The sequence below is a fragment of the Zootoca vivipara genome, chromosome 12 (genome assembly GCF_963506605.1).
Source record: "Zootoca vivipara chromosome 12, rZooViv1.1, whole genome shotgun sequence".
Lineage (NCBI taxonomy): Eukaryota > Metazoa > Chordata > Lepidosauria > Squamata > Lacertidae > Zootoca > Zootoca vivipara.
The window spans coordinates 15,844,902-15,864,639 of record NC_083287.1 but is presented as its reverse complement, the minus strand read 5'-3'; the positions used below and the strand labels follow the sequence as shown (position 1 = coordinate 15,864,639).

Below are 19,738 nucleotides of genomic sequence, written 5' to 3'. Positions count from 1 at the left end.
AGCTGACTTGAGGGACCTTAATAAAAAATAGGTCAAATGAGTCTAAGGATAAATACATATGAAGAAAGGGCATTACAAAACCATTCGTTAAATGCATTTAACCCTAGTGTTCTCACTCAGTAGTGGTAAATGAGCAAAAATACGTATATTTAGCATAAGGATTGCTGATTGTAGCCTTAGGGGCAGTAGATTTGTACAAATGAGTTATCAATACTGTTCTCTTTTGCAATGCTCATAAAATGGAAAGGACATCTATATGAGAGAGTTAGTTGGATCTACATATAGTTTCACTTAGTTGAAATCAATGTGCAATCATGGCTAACTTAGGTCTCCTTGATTTCAGTAGGAACTTTGCCAGGATCCAACTCAGTGATTTAGTTCAGGAAATCAGATATTTTATTCCAACAGATCCATTCATTATTAGGCCAGCAGTATACATAATTAATGGGACCATTGTAGGAGTTCCATTCATCAAGTCGTCTGCATAGCTGGTTTTCCGTCATTGGCATCTACAAAGATACTTTCCATACTCCTAGAGGCACACTACAAAGGAGGTTAACAAAAAGCCATTGTGAGGGCATGCCTGTAACACAGTGCCTATAATTTGAAAAGGAATTCTACAGCTGGCATATCCACCCTTCTGTACCTGAGCAGGATTGTTCCCAGTTGAGGTTGCTGTTACTGATATTTAGGATGCTGTATTTTGGGAAATGCATGGTGGAATGAAAGGGGAACAAGTTTGACCTATTCATACTTAGGATTTTTGCTCTATCTCTGTTATAACAAAATGCATTATTATGACGTACTAGTTTCCCACAGGGCCATTAGAACAGCCTAATTTTAAATACCTTCTTCTCATTTCTATTCTTCTAAACATTTAGGCATGATGAGCCCCTGACCATTACTCAATAACTCCATATGTGCTTTGCATCACAGAGTACTTATGGAAGAAAAGAGGAAATAGGCTTGGTAGTATTTTTTCTTTTTTTAATATTAGTAGCACATTGAGCCATTTGTATCACTGGAGTAAATCTCATTCAAATTCTTCCACATTCTCATGGAAATGATTAGTGAAAGCATATTTTTAAACTAGGGAGCGCCTTAGCAGTTGTCATTTGGGTTATAAAAGGGTGTCTCCCTAATATAAAACAGGTGTGTGTTTTAAATTTGGATGTTTTCTGTTTGTATGTGTGTTTTAAATGGCTAATAACTGATGGTTAGCAGTTTTCAACCACATTTTGCCCTTTACAAAGTAAGAATGTGGGTTGATAGTGTTGGCAGATATGCTATGGACCTTCAGTCTGGAGAGGGACATACTTAAGCACTACCAGTAACTCATAAAGACTGACAGGGATTATGTTCTGGAAAACATATATGATGTGTTGCTCACTTTCACAAGATGGTTGCCATGTGCTGTTACAACATAAATCCCCAAGTATTGCCAGTGTGGCAACAACATTGACATGGGAGACTGCATACCGACCGGTAGTCTCAAAGGAGCCATTATGCTTTGTTACGCTGTTGACCAAGGCCAAGAAGCTTCCTTTTAGAGCCTTCGTGGCACATGGCCTGAAGAATCTATTGAGCTAGCAGCACCCAGGAAGGCCTTGGTATGACAGACGGCAACAGGAAAGGCCTTGAAGACAGACTTATATAGCACATGATGATGATGATGATGATTTATTTATATATACCCCACCCATCTGGCTGGGTTTCCCCAGCCACTCTGGGCAGCTTCCAACAAAATATTGAAATTCAGTAGTCTATCAAACATTAAAAGCTTCATTAAACTGGGCTTTCTTCAGATGTCTTCTAAAAGTCTGGTACAGTGGTACCTCAGGTTACAGACGCTTCAGGTTACAAACTCCGCTAACCCAGAAATAGTACAGTGGTGCCTCGACTTACGAATTTAATCCATTCCGAAGGCATCTTCGTAAGTCGAACAATTCGTAAGTCAAAAAACGCCATTGGAAACGTGATTTCCCATAGGAAAATGCATGGAAAACATAAAAATTCGTAAGTTGAAGCAACCCTATCTAAAAATTCGTAAGTCGAAAAATCCCTATCTAAAACTGCCACGGTTTTTTTTCCGGATGTCGAGACATTCGTAAGCGCGCGGCCATTACCCCTATTCGTAAGTCGAAAATTTTGGTTGTCGAGTCATTCGTAAGTCAAGGTACCACTGTACCTCAGGTTAAGAACTTTGCTTCAGGATGAGAACAGAAATCGGGCAGTGGCAGTGTGGCGGTGGCGGGAGGCCCCATTAGCTAACGCGGTACCTTGGGTTAAGAACAGTTTCAGGTTAAGAACAGACCTCTGGAACGAATTAAGTTCATAACTAGAGGTACCACTGTACTTTGGATTGAGCTTGGAAGCATACAACAAGCCAATGTAACTGGTACAGAGTTGCTGTTCTATGATCCGTTCATTTTACACTTGTCAGCAATTGGGCAGCTGCATTTTGCACGAATTGAGCCTTTCTGCCTCATTTTCAACGCAGCTCCATGAGAATTCAAAAAAATTCTATGTGCTGTATTTCCAGTCTGAATATTGATCTAAGCTGCAGATAAATTTGACTGAAAATAGTGTTATTTTAAAACTTGAGGTTGAAATTATTTATCTGTAAACAATATATGTACAGTGGCTTTTTATAAGGAATGATTGGAAATATATAGTGAATATTCTGGTGCTATATTACACAAAGTTCCTGTAAAGATACACCAGTGTATATGGTAAAAAGGTAAAGGGCCCCTAGACGGTTAAGTCCAGTCAAAGGTGACTATGGGATTGTGGTGCTCATCTCGCTTTCAGGCTGAGGGAGCCGGCATTTGTCCACAGATAGTTTTCTGGGTCATGTGGCCAACATGACTAAACTGCTTCTGGCACAACGGGACACCGTGACGGAAACCAGAGCACATGGAAACGCTATTTACCTCCCCGTCCCAACAGTACCTATTTATCTACTGGCACTGGAGTGCTTTCGAACTGCTAGATTGCCAGGAGCTGGGACAGAGCAATGGGAGCTCACCCCGTCACATGGATTTGAACCGCTGACCTTCCGATCAGCAAGCCTAAGAGGCACAGTGGTTTAGACCACAAAGAATCAGACTGTGGTTTTAAAAACATACTTGACAAAACTGGATAAGTTAGATTAGGAAGAGCAAAAGATTCATTGCTCTTACATTGGCTTTTTAAAATCATACATCTAAGTAGAAAATGGACTTAAATGAGCCACAGCAATAGCCTATATAATGCATCCGGAGACTGATCTCTTTGCAATAATAGAGTCATGAGCAATCCAGTCATATAACTCTGATGATGAGTTTGCCTGAGATTAGACCAGGTTGAAATTAAGTAGTTTACTGCAGACAAGGGATCACAGATGCTTCCTTCATTCTTCCCCCTTTGCCACTTTTAATACACTTATCTAGAGCTAGGACTTCCTTTGTAAATAACCAGTAGGTAAACCTATGTACTGTATGTGCTCAAGCATGGAAAGAAAAAAATGAATTATTCTTAACACACACACACACACACACACTCTTCCTACAACTGTTCCTTTAACTTTCTCATTTTTGACCTACCATTTATTACTTTTCTACTCAATGCCCTCTAGCAATTTAAAGAGAGAAATATACAGAGGTCATTTGGGAGACTGGGATTTCCCTACTTGGTTGTAAAGTCAATAGCTGCAGGAAAGTCAAAGTTTTTGATCCTGGTGCCAATCTTTTTCTCCCTACGAGCAGCAGGCATTTAGAAACGATTAGTAGGTCTCTGTTGGGTATATTTCAGATCTCAGACACAGGCTGTTTTATGCTTCCAAGCAGACAGGTAATACTGGATTGAGCTCCATAGTCCTCTATGGACAGAAATGATTCAGTCTGAGAGCTAGCTGCGTTTTTATTCTTGGCTCTATGCACAAGACTTATGAAGGGACCTGGGAACTCTCGCAGATTGTCCCCAGTTGAAGGGCCCCACATTCCTCTGACCCCAAATATACCAAATGACCTGTCATCCGATGTGGGGACATTAATCACGTTCACAATGATTATCTTATAATGGGCATTCCTATGGGGCTGAGCCAACGAGATTTCTGGGTGAAGATGAGTTAGGGTGCTTGTCCTTGAAATCAGGCTGGATTTGAATTTGTTGGTTTCTGGTTGGTATCTCTGGTAACTTCTCTCTTTCATCATGAATATTGGCACATACTATGGATGCCTGCTCCATAGTGAGTCAGAAAATAAGCAGTGGTGGACTATAGGAGGGAGAGAAATAATGCAAGTGAGAAATAGAACAGAAAATCCTGTCATAATATTTCCATATGTCTCAACCCTGAGCACTTGACTCGTGTTGATTTCCTTGGAATTTACTTCCACTTAATTATATTTAGGATCACAGCCATAATGTTTAGCTATGTCAGTTCAAATAGTTCCAGTGCACAAAGCACATGTGGTAGTTTATTTCATATATTCACTTCCAGGTCCTCAGACCTATAGAGAATTGATTTGGGGGATTTTGCTGGCCCTCTATAGGAATACCAGGTGATTTGGAGCTAATCTGGGAGATGCATCTATAAAACAACGTTTCTCTCTGAGACAATCAGGAGATACTGTAATAAATAGATAGTACAAATCAGAAGATAACAAATACTGGGACAGATCTTTAAGGACTCATAACATTCACATCAGATTGGGTGTAGGCTTAAGTTTTCCAAGCTTCTTAACTCCTTCAGCATCTAGTTAATTTTTGCTTTTTTATGCTTCAGCCAAAGCAAAATTAGTGAGGAACAGAATAAGATGTGTATGGAAAGAATGGCTTCCCCTCCCAAGTGAGCCTACTCCTTTCCCCATCATCATTGCTAGGGCTAGCATCAAGAGTTGATATCATTATGTGCCTGATGACATCTTGACAGAAGGTCCATCATGGATCAGAGCCCCTTGATACCCTTCTCCAGCTGCCTCTCTTATCTGTTTCTCTATTCTCATGCAATGAGCTAGCACAGGCATCTCCAAACTGTGGCCCTCCAGATGTTTTGGGCTACAACTCCCATGATCCCTAGCTAAGAGGACCAGTGGTCAGGGATAATGGGAATTGTAGTCCAAAACATCCGGAGGGCCGAAGTTTGAGGATGCCTGAGCTAGCAGGTAGCAATGATAGCTACAAGGGGAACACGGTGCAGTTGACTAAAGACGTGTGCCAATTTTGTGTTCATAAATCCATTTCTTCCTGATTCTGCATTGATGCACATTTGTATTTTATTTCTTAAAATGGAAATATGTCCATAATGCATTGTTGTTGTTGTTTAGTCATTTAGTCGTGTCCGACTCTTCGTGACCCCATGGACCATAGCACGCCAGGCACTCCTGTCTTGCACTGCCTCCCGCAGTTTGGTCAGACTCATGTTCGTAGCTTCGAGAACACTGTCCAACCATCTCGTCCTCTGTCGTTCCCTTCTCCTTGTGCCCTCCATCTTTCCCAACATCAGGGTCTTTTCCAGGGAGTCTTCTCTTCTCATGTGGTGGCCAAAGTATTGGAGCCTCAGCTTCAGGATCTGTCCTTCCAGTGAGCACTCAGGGCTGATTTCCTTCAGAATCATATACATAATGCATATAAATACATAAAAAATAAATAAAACAAACTTTCTAAATATATATATATATACACGTACATTTCTAAATATTTGTATCCTAAAATATGCTCGTTAAATGCATTTTTTTCAGCTGAGAAGAATTTGGAAGAGTGCAAAATCAGAAGGATAGTAATATTTCAGTCTGCATATTAGTCCGAGGAGTGCAGATCAGATTACTTCACAACCTAATTCGCAAAGATCAAATTCATCAAGCTTCTCTAACATGAGCATAAATGGCTACTATTTCTGAGCACACGGTATTGGAAATGTCAGCTGTAAGCATTTATAATAGATCGGAACAGTCACTGTATTAAAATCAAATACACTGGTTCCATTAATGTCATGTTTATTTTTCATGCAGTGTGCATTGAAATGTATTCTGCAGCTACGCGCAGTGTGGTTTTAAATACAGGCCATTTTCAAAAAAAGGGTGTCAGCATCAAAGGTAATCCCAGGGATTGCCTAGCAAGAGGCAATAGAGTTTAGCAGGGGATAACTGCTAGGAAAGAATTCTGAATTCCTGTACCATTTTTTATATAGACATGTTTGTGGATTTGGAGCTGGCTTGGCTTGGCCTAACTCAGTCGCATACAGGTCTTACTCAAAACTGCACACCCAACCTTAATAGAAGCCAGAAACATTATTTTCATAGCATATCAAGGGTCCCAGTACATCAAAATGAGTGTCTCTCAGCATGTTTCATTGGGGAGAGAGAACACCTTATTTCTTGAATGTACAGCTGTATGTTCATAACATGCTATGTCTAAATGTTTGATTTATTGTTTAAAATGTTTTTTGTTTTTAAAAATTGTAAGCCTTTTAATCACACAGAAAGTTTTTTTTTAAGTTAGAACTGTCATAAATTATCAAAAGAAAGATCAATGCCAAGTTAACTCGCCCGCTGAGTAAAGCTTATTTTACTACAGGAATGTTTAAACCGATTCTCATTTGGACTGTTGGCTCCATCCTTTTCTTCTTCAAAGGGCTTCTAGCTCAGAATACTTACAATGAGGAAGGTTTATTCTCTTTCTATTTATTTATTTTCTTTTTTGGCCAAATCACCCCCCATGTTTCTTACAACTTTTAAACAATTCCTATGACCCATTTCCTCTCCTCTTCCTTATGTGTCTACCACATGCTTATTAGTTTCCAGATTCTTATTGTTTACTTTCTCCCTGGCATCTTGCTTTCTGGCTGGGCTTTCGAGTTATAGTCCATCTCATTTATTTGGGCCATTATGTGTGCCAGTCACCCTCCTCTGTATGGCTCACCTTGTCAGGCTGACATTGTACTTAAATTACAAGTTCTTACCAGTAGGCAGGCTGTTTGCTTTTATTTTTCCAACTGAAGAAGATGGAGACAAGCCTACAAAAGGCGTATAGACCTCTGATGACACACTGAGTCTATCAGTTTACAGCACTGTCAGTCAAAAGGGAAATAACCAATAATGGTATGTGTGAGGGACAGAACGTACCGGCAGGTCCCTCCCATCTTGAGCAGCAGCTCATCACCCAATGAGAGTGCTAGAGGGGAGGAAGAGATCTCCAGCGGAGATTCAGGAAGTGGTGTCCGAGGCTCAGGCAAGGTAGCGGAGCCCGTGCCCAGTGTAGGAAGAAGACCAGTCCCACCGACCCCAGAACTGAGGAGGAAGCGAAGGGGGCGGAGATTCAGTATGCCGAGATTACTTTGCTGGAGGAAAACGCGCGAATCTCCATTCGGAGGTCCTGACCACTAACTGACAACATGTACATAGTACTGCTCTGCACTGTAAATAATCAGCACTAAATAAAAGCATGAAAAGACAACGCCTGGAGGAGTCGTTACTCTAGAGTAGCCACCCACGCGCCTGTGACAGTATGGATTGCATTATGATTGGCCCATGGTTGGCATTAAGAGTTGACACTCAGTTCCTCTGGTTCCTTTTGCATTTTAAACATTATTACATGATCTGAACACCCCACTCATTGAGTAAGCAGAATAAACGGGGTAAAATGTGGCACAATTGGTATTTTGCAATGTCAGGTCCAACAGTGGTTGCTGTGACCAGCGTTGCAGTTTTATCTCGTTTTGCTGGTTTAAAAGCAACATCCCACGTCATTGGGGTAATGTTATGATTACAGTGTACCACTGAACATAACTGCCCGGGCCTTATAATTATTGTGTCCCAACATAGTTTGCTGGTTTAATAACCGATCGTTTGTCTGTAAGAAGGGAATGAATGTGAACCAGCTTGCATTTTACACCATTTAACTGTTTTGTAGTTCATATCCTAGCCATGGTCTATAAGGGGCAGGGCCTTAGCTAGGGGGTGGTGAGGAAGGCCCCCGCCAGGAGTGCAGGCGGGGGAGAGGGCCGCAAAATTGGCTAAAAAAATAAATATTGGATTTTCTGTGAAAGAATTCATTACAAGGTGAAGTGTGTGAGGAATTGAATGGGGTGGGGGGTTGGAAGAGAGGCGGAAAGAAGAGTTAATTTGTCCATGGCTAGGGGGCGCAATCTGGACGGTTCTGCCAGGGGGGTAAGATCACCTAGCTATGGATCTGATAAGGGGGCGTCAGTTTCCCACAACAGGATTAAAGTCTCCAATACAGAAAAGCACGATTGCTATCATGGGCTCTAAACCGAGCATTTTAAATGCTTGACACATTCAGCTAAAGAAAAATAAAATAACGGACAGCGCAGAAGGTGCAAATCAGTGGAAATAAACAGAACACATTTACCAGGCAATTGTATCCTATTTCTTGGAGAATGAAAATATCTACATGGTGTTGCATCTTTCACCTCCATCTCAGGGGGCAATTCAAGAGGGGGAAGATGAACCAAAGTGGTTTGCAAGGAGAGTGGAGGAGAGAATTTGCACATTGCTTACTGAATGTATGAAGTGGCCAAATGGTCATTTTTCTACTTCATTACAAAAAAACCACCACATTTCCCGAGTACGGTACTCTCCCTGCACCTTTGAGCTCCTCATATAATGTATTAAATTCTGGCTCTGCTTCCTAGAATGACCATTCTGTAGCCACATGGGGATTCTAGGATATAAGCTTTGTACAAAGAACCTCAAACCACTCTAAGCACAAATGGGCCTTTCATAAACTCAGGAGAAGTATTACAACTTGCAACACTCCAAATGTTCCTGGAGTCCAACCCCATTCATTCCTGATCATTGGCCATACTGCCTGTGGCTGATGGGAATTGGAGTCCAACAACAGTCACACAACATTGGGGGATGAAATGGTCAGCCAAGGAGGGCTTGTCACGATATACCATTTTATAAAGAGCCATGCAAGGGTTGTTGCTTTTTAACTCAAGGCGGAAAAAGACCACCCAGGCACCGCTCACATTTGATAAGTGAGTCTGCACACAGACACCACAATATTTCTTCTAAGTTCATCCGCTCTCGGCAAGAGAGACGGGGGACAGGGGACAATACCTCTTTCATGGTGAATGAAGACTTTTGTGAAAATAGAAACAGCACGAAATTGACATCAATAGAATGCAAGTTTTAAAAAGCACTAAAAGTCAGTTTAAGACCAAAAAGGGGGAAAAAGAGAGGATTATATAGTGGGTTCACTAATTTCTCCCCTTTTTCGTGGGTTGTTGTGTTTATGTGTGATATAAAAAGAGTAACCTTCTGTTTTCCCCCCTAACTGTGTACAGGCTGGCATGGCCTTGACATATGACCCCACGGCCGCTATTCAGAATGGGTAAGTAGCATATACTTTACTATTTAAAAAATAAAACACAGCACCATGATCTCCCCCCCCAAAAAAAAACTGATTTCCAGCAGCAAAAAAAAATCATTTAAAAAACAAGTCCCCCACAAAATGCTGTTGAAAACAAATTTAAGCTAGCTTGTCAAACATAAATGCTAGTTTTCTCCCCCCCTTTTTTTGTTGTTTATATCATCTAGCTGACTGTGAAGCCTTTTCTCATATCTATTTGGCAACTGCAGATTTACGTAGGTTTGCACGTTCTCTGGAATCATTCTCTTTTCCTGACAGTAGGTATGTTCTGGCAATGGATAGTAGTTCCCTCAGTATGCCTAGTTTCTTCACTCATGAAGCATACATACAGTATTCAAATTATCCTCAGGACTAGGGAAGGATCATTTCTCCCCTGAATGCCCCTCATACCAAAGGTCTTCGTCATCGTCATCGTTGTCCTCCTCCTCATCATCATCACCACAGGTATTTGTCAGGTCGTGATTTATCAGTGCATTTTACACTTCCAAACAACCATTTTAAAGGTGTTTCTTGATAATCTTTTAGTGAAAACTAGCAAATGTGCCAAACCCCCATCCGCCACCCTCTTGGAGAAAGATCCTCTCATTTGAAGAGAAACATTTTTTACTCTGGAGTAATGACTCCCTTGAAAGTTCATGTACTCCCATTCATGGGGAGTGACTGAGATAAAATTGTAAGCCTCTCAATAATATACATTTTTCCTGTGTGGACAATCTCCATGACAACGTTCTGCCAGAGAGAGAGATTATCCATGTGCACATAAAGTTAGAATAATAATAATAATAATTAATAATAATAATACACCGCCCATCTGGCTAGATTTCCCCAGCCACTCTGGGCGGCTCCCATTCGAATATTAAAAATACAATACATGCATGTGGGAGCCATTTTTGGTTGTTTCTTTGTGTGGGTTGGTGACTTCCAAGCAGGGGTATCACCAGATACCTGCCTCAGAATTTCTCCTTTGAATTTCCAAGAAACTGGAGGTTGTACTGGGCTTTTGATTCATGGTGGTTCTTTCCTCTCAGCACTCTCGCTGGCTCCCTCTCAAACAGCCCTCTCTAGAGAACTTGACGGATGACATCTTTCCCTGCCTTGTCATCCACAGAAAGGGTTGCACATGGTTACTGTAAAACAGACTTGCTGGCTCCAACTCATCTTTCTCATTTCTAATCTGATATCATGGCAATGAAAGCCTCCAATGTAATAATGCTTGGTAATACTTAAGCTTTATGTTAGCCCAGGGATATTGTTCATGAGCTTTTTGTCAGAACTACCTATGGGCATGCCACGCAAGGAGATAATGTTTATTTCTGAGGATAAATATGAGGCATTGGTGTTGTACAACTTCATAAAGACATAGCGGTAGTGAAATTTTTGGCACTGAAATACAGCCTGTATAGGACAAGCGATGATGCATTTCGCAACCGTGGCTTCCTTCTGTGATGTAGACGTTGAAATATGTGAACTGCCTGCTAGTTATCAGCAATGTGTCCTGAAGAACTCTGTTGTAAACCAGGTGTTATCTTGTTAAGGACATTTGTAAATCTGTCCTTGTAGCCTGAGTATATACACCAAAGATGTTAGTATATCAAAGAACAAAATTACAATTGTGGAGTGCAGTTACAGATCAATAAATGATCTCCTGTCAGGTGTATTACTCTACATAAAAGGTATAGTCTGGACATGCATAGAAAAGGTACAGTTAAGTCTAGGCACGAACGACTCTGGGGTTGCAGTGCTCATCTTACTTTAAAGGCTGAGGGAGCCGGTGTTTGTCCGCTTCCACAGACAGTTTTTCCAGGTCATGTGGCCAGCATGACTAAGCCGCTTCTGGTGAAACCAGAGCAGCGCACAGAAATGCCGTTTAGCTTCGCGCCGGAGTGGTACCTATTTATCTACTTGCACTGCGTGCTTTCGAACTGCTAGGTTGGCAGGAGCTGGGACTGAACAACAGGAGCTCACCCCGTTGCAGGGATTCGAACCGCCAACCTTTTGATCAGCAAGCCAAGCGGCACAGTGGTTTAACTCACAGCACCACCCTAGCTACATGCTTTTTAAAGTCTGCCTTGTCAGACTGTGGATCTTACTGGGTTTTTAAAAATAATTCATTATGCCTTTTTTCGTGTTTTGTCATACAAGGAACCTTACACTCCCACAACACATTTTATGAACTAGGGTATTTTCTTGTCTATTGATTCATTGGGATTATGTGTCTGGGTGCCAATTTCAACTGATATTGAGTGTTCCTGATTTCAAAACCTTTTGAGCATTAAAAGAGACAAGTGAAACCATTATTAGTTAGAATAACCTACATGTATGGCAGAGAGGGTGAGCTGCATTGTTTCATACTAACAATGTCCTGGGCTATGTCCAATAAGTGCTCATAGCATTTAGACATCCAGCTGGTGCTTGTGAAACAGAGCACTCGCTCTTGCTATTGATGTAAAATAATGAAATACTACATTTTCCAGTGACAAAAAATGAAGTGTTTTCTGGGGCAGCAGTAACATCCCGTGGGCTTGTTGTTTAGTTGTTCTGTGATTGATTGAAAATGAATGCCTTGTTTTTTGAGGTAATTTTGAATTGCGCAGTTGATTGACATGGGAGCATTCCCTGGACTAACTGAGGAAAACCCCTTTTGGTATGTTGAGGGTGGGAGCAAGTGGTAGCAGAATTGACAGGGGGGATACTAGGAGACAATTGGGGGGGGGTATGAGAGTAGAGTAATGGGAAGAGAGACTGGGGTCTAAAGGTTTATCTGGGAAATGACATTTATTTATGTTTGAAAGCAATATTGTCATAGGTATAATGTTTGTAATTAGGACTACTGTGATAGCATAACAAATGCTGCTGTAGTAGAACAGTTTGGGATATAGAAAAAGAAGTATTGATTACTAGCTGCTTGAGTTGTAAATCTCATGTTGCTAAGATTATCGTCTTCCTCACCATTATTTATTCAATTTCTTAGCCACTTGCCACATAAGGAACATCTAAGCAACTTACAACATTTTAAGAGCGTGAAGCATAACTTTACATCATAAAAGAACAATACACTTCTAACAATAAGGTAGAATTTACATTTGGAAGTTTGGGAATTCTATTTGTTTTTCCTATCAAATACATTTTTTTAAAAAAGAAAATAAACCAGTTTTGAGTGTCTTGATAAACACTCATGTCCTTGAACTCCTATAATGCCACTTGCTGACCTGGATGGAGAATAAAGAGGTGTGTGTGTAAAATTAGCCTGCTGTACAAAGGTAAAATTTAGAAAGGTTGTTCACTTTTGCCTCTGCCCACCACTGACATGTGGCCCCTGAAAGCTTTGCCTATAATGAAATGTGGCCCTCAGGCTGGAAAAATGTCACCCGCACCTTTTGTACGATCTTGTGAGATTTGGTGGAGTCAATCAATCAGAAGCAGTGTTAGAAGAGAATATGCAGAGGTCAGAGCAGTTAGCTGCTGTGAGAGATGGAAGAGAGCCTTTTTTGAGACTTGCTAAGGCCAAGAAGGGACCCAGGTGGCGCTGTGGGATAAACCACAGAGTCTAGGGCTTGCTGATCAGAAGGTCGGCGGTTCGAATCCCCGCGATGGGGTGAGCTCCGTTGCTCGGTCCCAGCTCCTGCCCACCTAGCAGTTCGAAAGCACATCAAAGTGCAAGTAGATAAATAGGGACCGCTCCGGCGGGAAGGTAAACGGCGTTTCCATGTGCTGCTCTGGTTCACCAGAAGCAGCTTTGTGATGCTGGCCACATGACCCGGAAGCTATCTGCGGACAAACGCCAGCTTCCTCGGCCTATAGAGCGAAATGAGCGCCACAACCCCAGAGTCGGACACGACTGGACCTGATGGTCAGGGGCCCCTTTACCTTTTTACCTTTTAAGGCCAAGAAAGGTGAAGCAGGTGAAGAGGGCAGTAGCCTTTCTTTTGGGCTAGAAAGCTCTGGGAAAACCAGAAAGACAGGACAGGGTTCCAGTATCTATGCCACCTCCCAACTCTTCGGATGTCTTCTTAACTATACAAAGATTGTATAAGCTATAAAACAGGCAAGCTAGAAGATAACAGGAATTAACTTTTTATCCCTTTGCTTTTTCATTGGTCTGAAAAGGGAATTCTAAACATTCCTTGGTAGAAAGAATTATGAGTGAGTGAGGAAGAATTTTTAAAATGTATGTATTCCTCACCTTTCAGTGCCAAAAAAATCCCAAACCCAACCAAGGTGGCTTAGAGTTATGGAAAATTGAGGGAAGAGAGAAAAATGATGAATTCTTTAAGAGGAAACGAATAAAGAAAAAACTTGTTTATGTCCAAGTACTATGTCCTTCTTACCAGACCGCTGAATTCTCCTTAAGCAACGAAACCTTGTCTTGTCCTCCTGAAAGCTTAAGAAGCTGCATAAGCGTCTGAATACCTATTTTATCTTATTGCAAGTTATTACGGTGAAAAGTCCTTGACATGAAAGCTGAGAGAGACATGTGGTGTGTGTGTGTGTTTTTCGCCCCTTGCTGTTGCTTGAGTATGTATTTTCCAGGCTTAAATGCTATTTAGATAACTGCTTCTCTTTAACTGAAAAGGAAATGGTAAGCTGCCTATCAAGCCCTTGGCTTAAGCAAAAGTTGCATCAAATGTGATTCACAAAGAGCTTATTCCCAGGTAGGAGTATTGGGAGGTTCAAGTCGGACGTTTCCCTCTTTGTATACTTTCTTACCCTCTACAGTCTTTCATCTACATTGCATCCCTCTAAGTGGCAATGTTTTTAACATATTAGGGGAAAATATTGTCCAAAAGAGCAAAAACACACAGTGCTGGTTACTTGCAGGCTAACTTACATTTACTGTATTTCATTTTCAAACTGAGTACCCTATAAATCCCAGTACTATAATCTAGTACTGATCATTTTCATTTAGCATCTATAGCTTCATTTTGCTTATGTACTTAAAACCAAAATTTGTCAGGGAACCAGTGTCCACTCCTAGTGGCCAACACAGGAGTGCTAATGAAATAGAGAGAACCCGCCAATATTCCTGGTGAGCCAATCAAATATAAATGCATTCAGAACCCACTTTTTAAAAAAATAAAAGGCTCTTGCTTGATGCCCAAAGAACACCGGTGGAGTGTAAAATGTTCCTATCTCCTTATTCATTACCTCATAAATAGGGCACCTGCAAAATATTACCAAGCTATGTTTGAAAGCTAAAACCCCAGACATTTGTTGTCAAGCACTTAGTGTGTAGGCAGGACTGAACAGAAATTTATCGCTGTTTTCTTTAATAATAATAATAATAATAATAATAATAATAATAATAATAATAATTTATTATTTATACCCCGCCCATCTGGCCGGGTTCCCCCAGCCACTCTGGGCGGCTTCCAACAAAATATTAAAATACAGAAATCCATCAAACATTAAAAGCTTCCCTAAACAGGGCTGCCTTAAGATGCCTTCTAAAGGTCTGGTAATTGTTATTCTCTTTTGACCTCTGGTGGGAGGGCATTCCACAGGGTGGGTGCCACTACCGAGAAGGCCCTCTGCCTGGTTCCCTGTAACTTGGCTTCTCGCAATGAGGGAACTGCCAGAAGGCCCTCGGCGCTGGATCTCAGTGTCCGGGCAGAACAATGGGGGTGGAGACGCTCCTTCAGGTATACTGGACCAAGGCCGTTTAGGGCTTTAAAGGTCAGCACCAACACTTTGATCACTACCACGTCCTAGAGCCTTGTATGCTTGCCACACATATTTTGAAATCTTACTTTTTATTTATTACTGAAATGAAATTTCTGTCAAATTTCTTTCTCTACTTTTGACAACTTCTTTTTTCCCCTGCCACTGTCCCCATCTTAACACAACTAAATGCCCGATTGCTTACTTTAATTAACTGTAAGTTCTAAACTTCAAGAGAAAATAACCCTAGTGCCCAACCCTAGTGCCCTCCAGAGGTTTGTTCCTCCAACTCACATCAGCCAAATGGTCAGGAATGATAGGAGCTATAGTCTAAAAAAAATCAGGAGGGTATCAGCTTGGGGCCATAGCTGCTAAGTCTCCCGTTTTCCCTGGGAAACCTCCGTTTTTAAAGCTGTTTCCTGCTGTCATCCCGAATGGCGAAATATCCTGTAATTCCCCCTGATTTCTTCCGGTGCCACTCTGCCCATGTCTGGGAACCGGAAATCGGGCAGCGCCGGCACTGGAAGTTGCTTCTACGCATGTAATAACGTATACATTTTGTCTACCATACCAAATGACTATATTTCCCCCTTAACTATAAATGCATGATCTAATTTGAAAATATGGGAACCAAAGACAAAGATTTTTGTGTACCTGTGTTTTGGGGAGGTCGTTATTTCTCCTCACTTTGCATGGTAACACAAATCACTTTGTGAAATGGACAACAGTATTCCATTCAGTAAATCACCATATGAAATGACTACATTCCATTAAATATTTTATTTTTTGCAAAACCATAGCTTTTTCAAATAGAAACATCTCTGGGTGGATTCTGTAGCTTGCATCCTAAGATTAGGACTCTTTACTTGTGTGGAACTCTCCTTCCTGAAAAGAGGTTCCTTCTGTTTACAGAGAAAAAAAAATAGGATCCAGGCCACTAATGGAAGGCAATACATGTTTTCAGATTTCTCCTGAAAGTCAATAATGAGGAAGACACATTATCACAAGGGAGGGCATTCGACAAACAGGGAACCACCATTGAAAAGGTCCTGAATGTGTTAGGTTCGATTTGGCACTAAAATACAATAATTATTTGAATCCTGCAGAAATTTAATCAGAAAGGGCAAGCTTTATGCACCAGGCACTATCAATTCTGCTAGATATAGAGTCAGCAACAAATTTAGACCTCCTGAATACAGTGGTGCCTCGCTAGACGAATTTAATTCGTTCCACGGGTCTTTTCTTATAACGAAAAATTCATCTAGCGCAGGCATCCCCAAACTTCGGCCCTCCAGATGTTTTGGACTACAATTCCCATCTTCCCTGGCCACTGGCCCTGCTAGCTAGGAATCATGGGAGTTGTAGGCCAAAACATCTGGAGGGCCGCAGTTTGGGGATGCCTGATCTAGCAAATCCCAAAGGAATGCATTGAATTTTGTTTTAATTTTTTTTTTGCCCATAGGAATGCATTAATTGAATTTCAATGCATTCCTATGGGAAACTGCGATTCGCTAGATGAATTTTTCGTAAAACGAATTCGTCTAGCGAGGCAACCTCCGCTAGAAAAAACCTTTCGTTAAGCGGAAATTTCGTTAAGCAGGGCATTCGTTAAGCGAGGCACCACTGTAGTTTAATGGAATCTGGAAATAGACTTGTTGTTTGTAATTTTGTTACAACCGTTATTATTTTTATGTTATAAAATATATATGTTACAAAATATGGTTTGGTACATGTTTCATGTTATTTGCCCTGCGCTGAATACAATGTATGTCATCTGCATAGAGAATTATTTTCTCAGATTCGCAACATATAAATTACTACTATTATTAACATACATTTTCCTACCACACCTTTTATTTTAGCATTATTTCTTACTGCTATTTCAAACAGCTGAATACTCAGTGCAAACACCTATGAGTGCAATGGGCATACCTGCCTTGTGCCTCAAGAAAGATAAATTTGATAAGTATTGGCCCATATTTTAATAGAGGCTTCCTTACAGATAGTGGTAACCCAGGCACCCCCAAACTGCAACCCTCCAGATGTTTTGGCCTACAACCCCCATGATCCCTAGTTAACAGGACCAGTGGTTGGGGAAGATGGGAATTGTAGTCCAAAACATCTGGAGGGCCGAAGTTTGGGGATGCCTGGTGGTAACCCCAAATAAAAACAAATAATTCCAATTTATGTATTAGATACAGCAGGGGGCAGCAACCTTTTTCACCAGGGGGCCGGTCCACCGTCCCTCAGACCACGTGGTGGGCTGGACTATATTTTTTTGGGGGGGGGGGAATGAACGAATTCCTGTGCCCCACAAATAACCCAGATATGCATTTTAAATAAAAGCACACATTCTACTCATGTAAAAACACAGGGCAGGCTGCACAAATAACCCAGAGATGCATTTTAAATAAAAGGACACATTCTACTCATGTAAAAACACGCTGATTCCTGGACCATCCACGGGCCAGATTTAGAAGGCGATTGGGCCAGATTTGGCCCCCCCGGGCCTTAGTTTGCCTACCCCTGAGTTAAAGTAATTCTATTCAACCTAGTCATATTCTTTCTCTATGCCTAGAAAAAGTGTAGCTGATTGATAATATTGATCAAACTATATTAGCAGATTTCTTCCATTAACAAACTTGTTTGATCATTGTGTATTAAGGAATCAGCAGTGGCCACCTCTTCTTGGCAAAAATATAATCCACATTTTAAAACCCTCATCTCTCAGGGAGATTGGCTTTTAAGATTCTGGTTTCTTATATTACCTCTCCAAATTAGTTAGTAAATGGACTATTTTATTTCCTTTTTCAGACAGTATTTGTGCAGCAATCTCTAGTTATTCCTAAGAAATTCTATAAGCAGCTTATGGCCTCTTTGCATTCTTAATTTGGGGCTTTTTCTTAAGAAGCAGTGAATAAATGTAATCAATAAACAACCACACAAAGTTTTTATGGATGTTTCTAGTTCTTTGATTGTTTCTTTCATTGGGGAAACCCCGCCGGATGGGGTGGGGTATTTATTATTACTATTACTATTACTATTATTATTATTATTGATTAAACTAAATTGAAAAATATTTAAGTTTTTTTAAAAAAAGATTATTATTAATTGTAAAAACACACACACAAAAACCTCCCATAATTATGTATTTGGATGCATGTAGACTATAAATCAATTCATACTGAGAGTGGAATAACAATTATAGGATAATACAGTGGTACCTCTACTTACGAATAACTCTACTTATGAATGTTTCTACTTACAAATGGAGCTCCATCCGCCATCTTGGATTTTTTCTACTTATGAATTTTTTCTCCCAATGCATTCCTATGGGATTCGACTTACAATTTTTTTTAACTTACAAATGTGCGTTCGGAACGCATTAAATTCGTAAGTAGAGGTACCACTGTATGTTATTGCCAACTGTTAGACAAATTGTTATCAAGTGATCAAGAGAACTGGAGTGCAGTGGGGATTTATTTGTTGGCATTCGTCGGTCTCGAGAGACAATGGAGTGCGCCTCCAGCGGTGACGTCAAACTGCTGAGTTAGCAACAGCGAAGTGAGCTCTCCGAGGAGCATCATCATCATTTTATTTGTATGCTGCCTTTCCATAGTTAAAACAATGCTCAAGGCGGCTTACAACATGACAAGATTTGCATATGTATTTTTATAAGTAATACAGGGTTCCAGAATAACCTGTCCTTCATCATTATAGCTACTCTTCCAGGCTGAAGTTTTGTTTCATTTATTTCCAGTATTTATAAAGGCCCTTTTGTTCTCTGCTAAATACATTTTCTCTAATTTAGTGACTTTCTACCACCTCTTTTAATATGGAGGCAGATAATATCAACCTTTTCCTTCTCATTAGCCATGCAGTTTCCCATCTTTTTAGAGACAGATTAGTCATTTGATGTTCACAGACAAGGTCTTATTTATTATCATGTATAGCTGCTGTTCAGTTCAGGAAAAGGACAGAGGGGAAAATGGGACGTAATATAGAAATAGAATTAACTGACAAAGGCTAATTATCCTTTGAAGGAAATTTCTTATTTGAGCAAAAACAAAAGCAGGGGGAGAAGCTTGTTTTAGCAAGTTGGTCAAACATGTAAAATCAGTTGGGCCTCCTCTGTTGTTTAATGTTGTTCAACTATAGATACGGCCCAACAAGCTTCTTCCTCTACATCTTTTTTCCAGAGACCCAGCCTCATTCTAAAAATATTCAATTAATAGGGAATGTCTCATTGCTACATACGGTATATATATATTTCATTCAGACACATCATCAGTGCTTACGGGTGTGTACCTATCACAGCCTCATTTTTTTTAAACCTTTTATTTCAAAAAGGTCATCATTTCATATTTTCCTCAAAATAGCCTCCTTTCTGGAGATGCTGGTTGCAGAGACCTCTCTAGCCATTGTCCTTCAATGGGTTGAATTTGCATTAGCGCTCTAGGCTGATCCAATAGCAGTTGGACATCTGGATGTCAAACCCTTTTAAACCTTTGAAATTGTTCTTCCGGATAGCCTAGATTCACCTTGAGTTCGGACTTTGAACTCCTCAGGAATTACTCTCGAGCCTCAAAGTGTATTTTCTCAGTAGAGAAACTACCCCTTTTGCTCTTTGCTTGACAAAAAAAATGATGAAATGCCTCGATTCCCCATCAATAGTTAGTGAATCATTATTGCTCAATGAATGTAC

The 19,738-nt window shown here is 40.6% G+C and overlaps 1 protein-coding gene across 3 annotated transcripts in view; it reads left to right on the top strand.

Annotated features, from left to right (window-relative positions):
• RBMS3 (RNA binding motif single stranded interacting protein 3) overlaps positions 1-19,738 on the top strand; it is a 746,746-nt gene that overhangs the window by 664,581 nt on the left and 62,427 nt on the right. For all 3 annotated transcript variants that reach the window (XM_035130054.2, XM_035130057.2, XM_060280656.1), the window contains one exon: positions 9,290-9,336. In XM_035130054.2, coding sequence (XP_034985945.2) covers positions 9,290-9,336 — 47 coding nt within the window. The remainder of the gene's footprint in view (positions 1-9,289; positions 9,337-19,738) is intronic.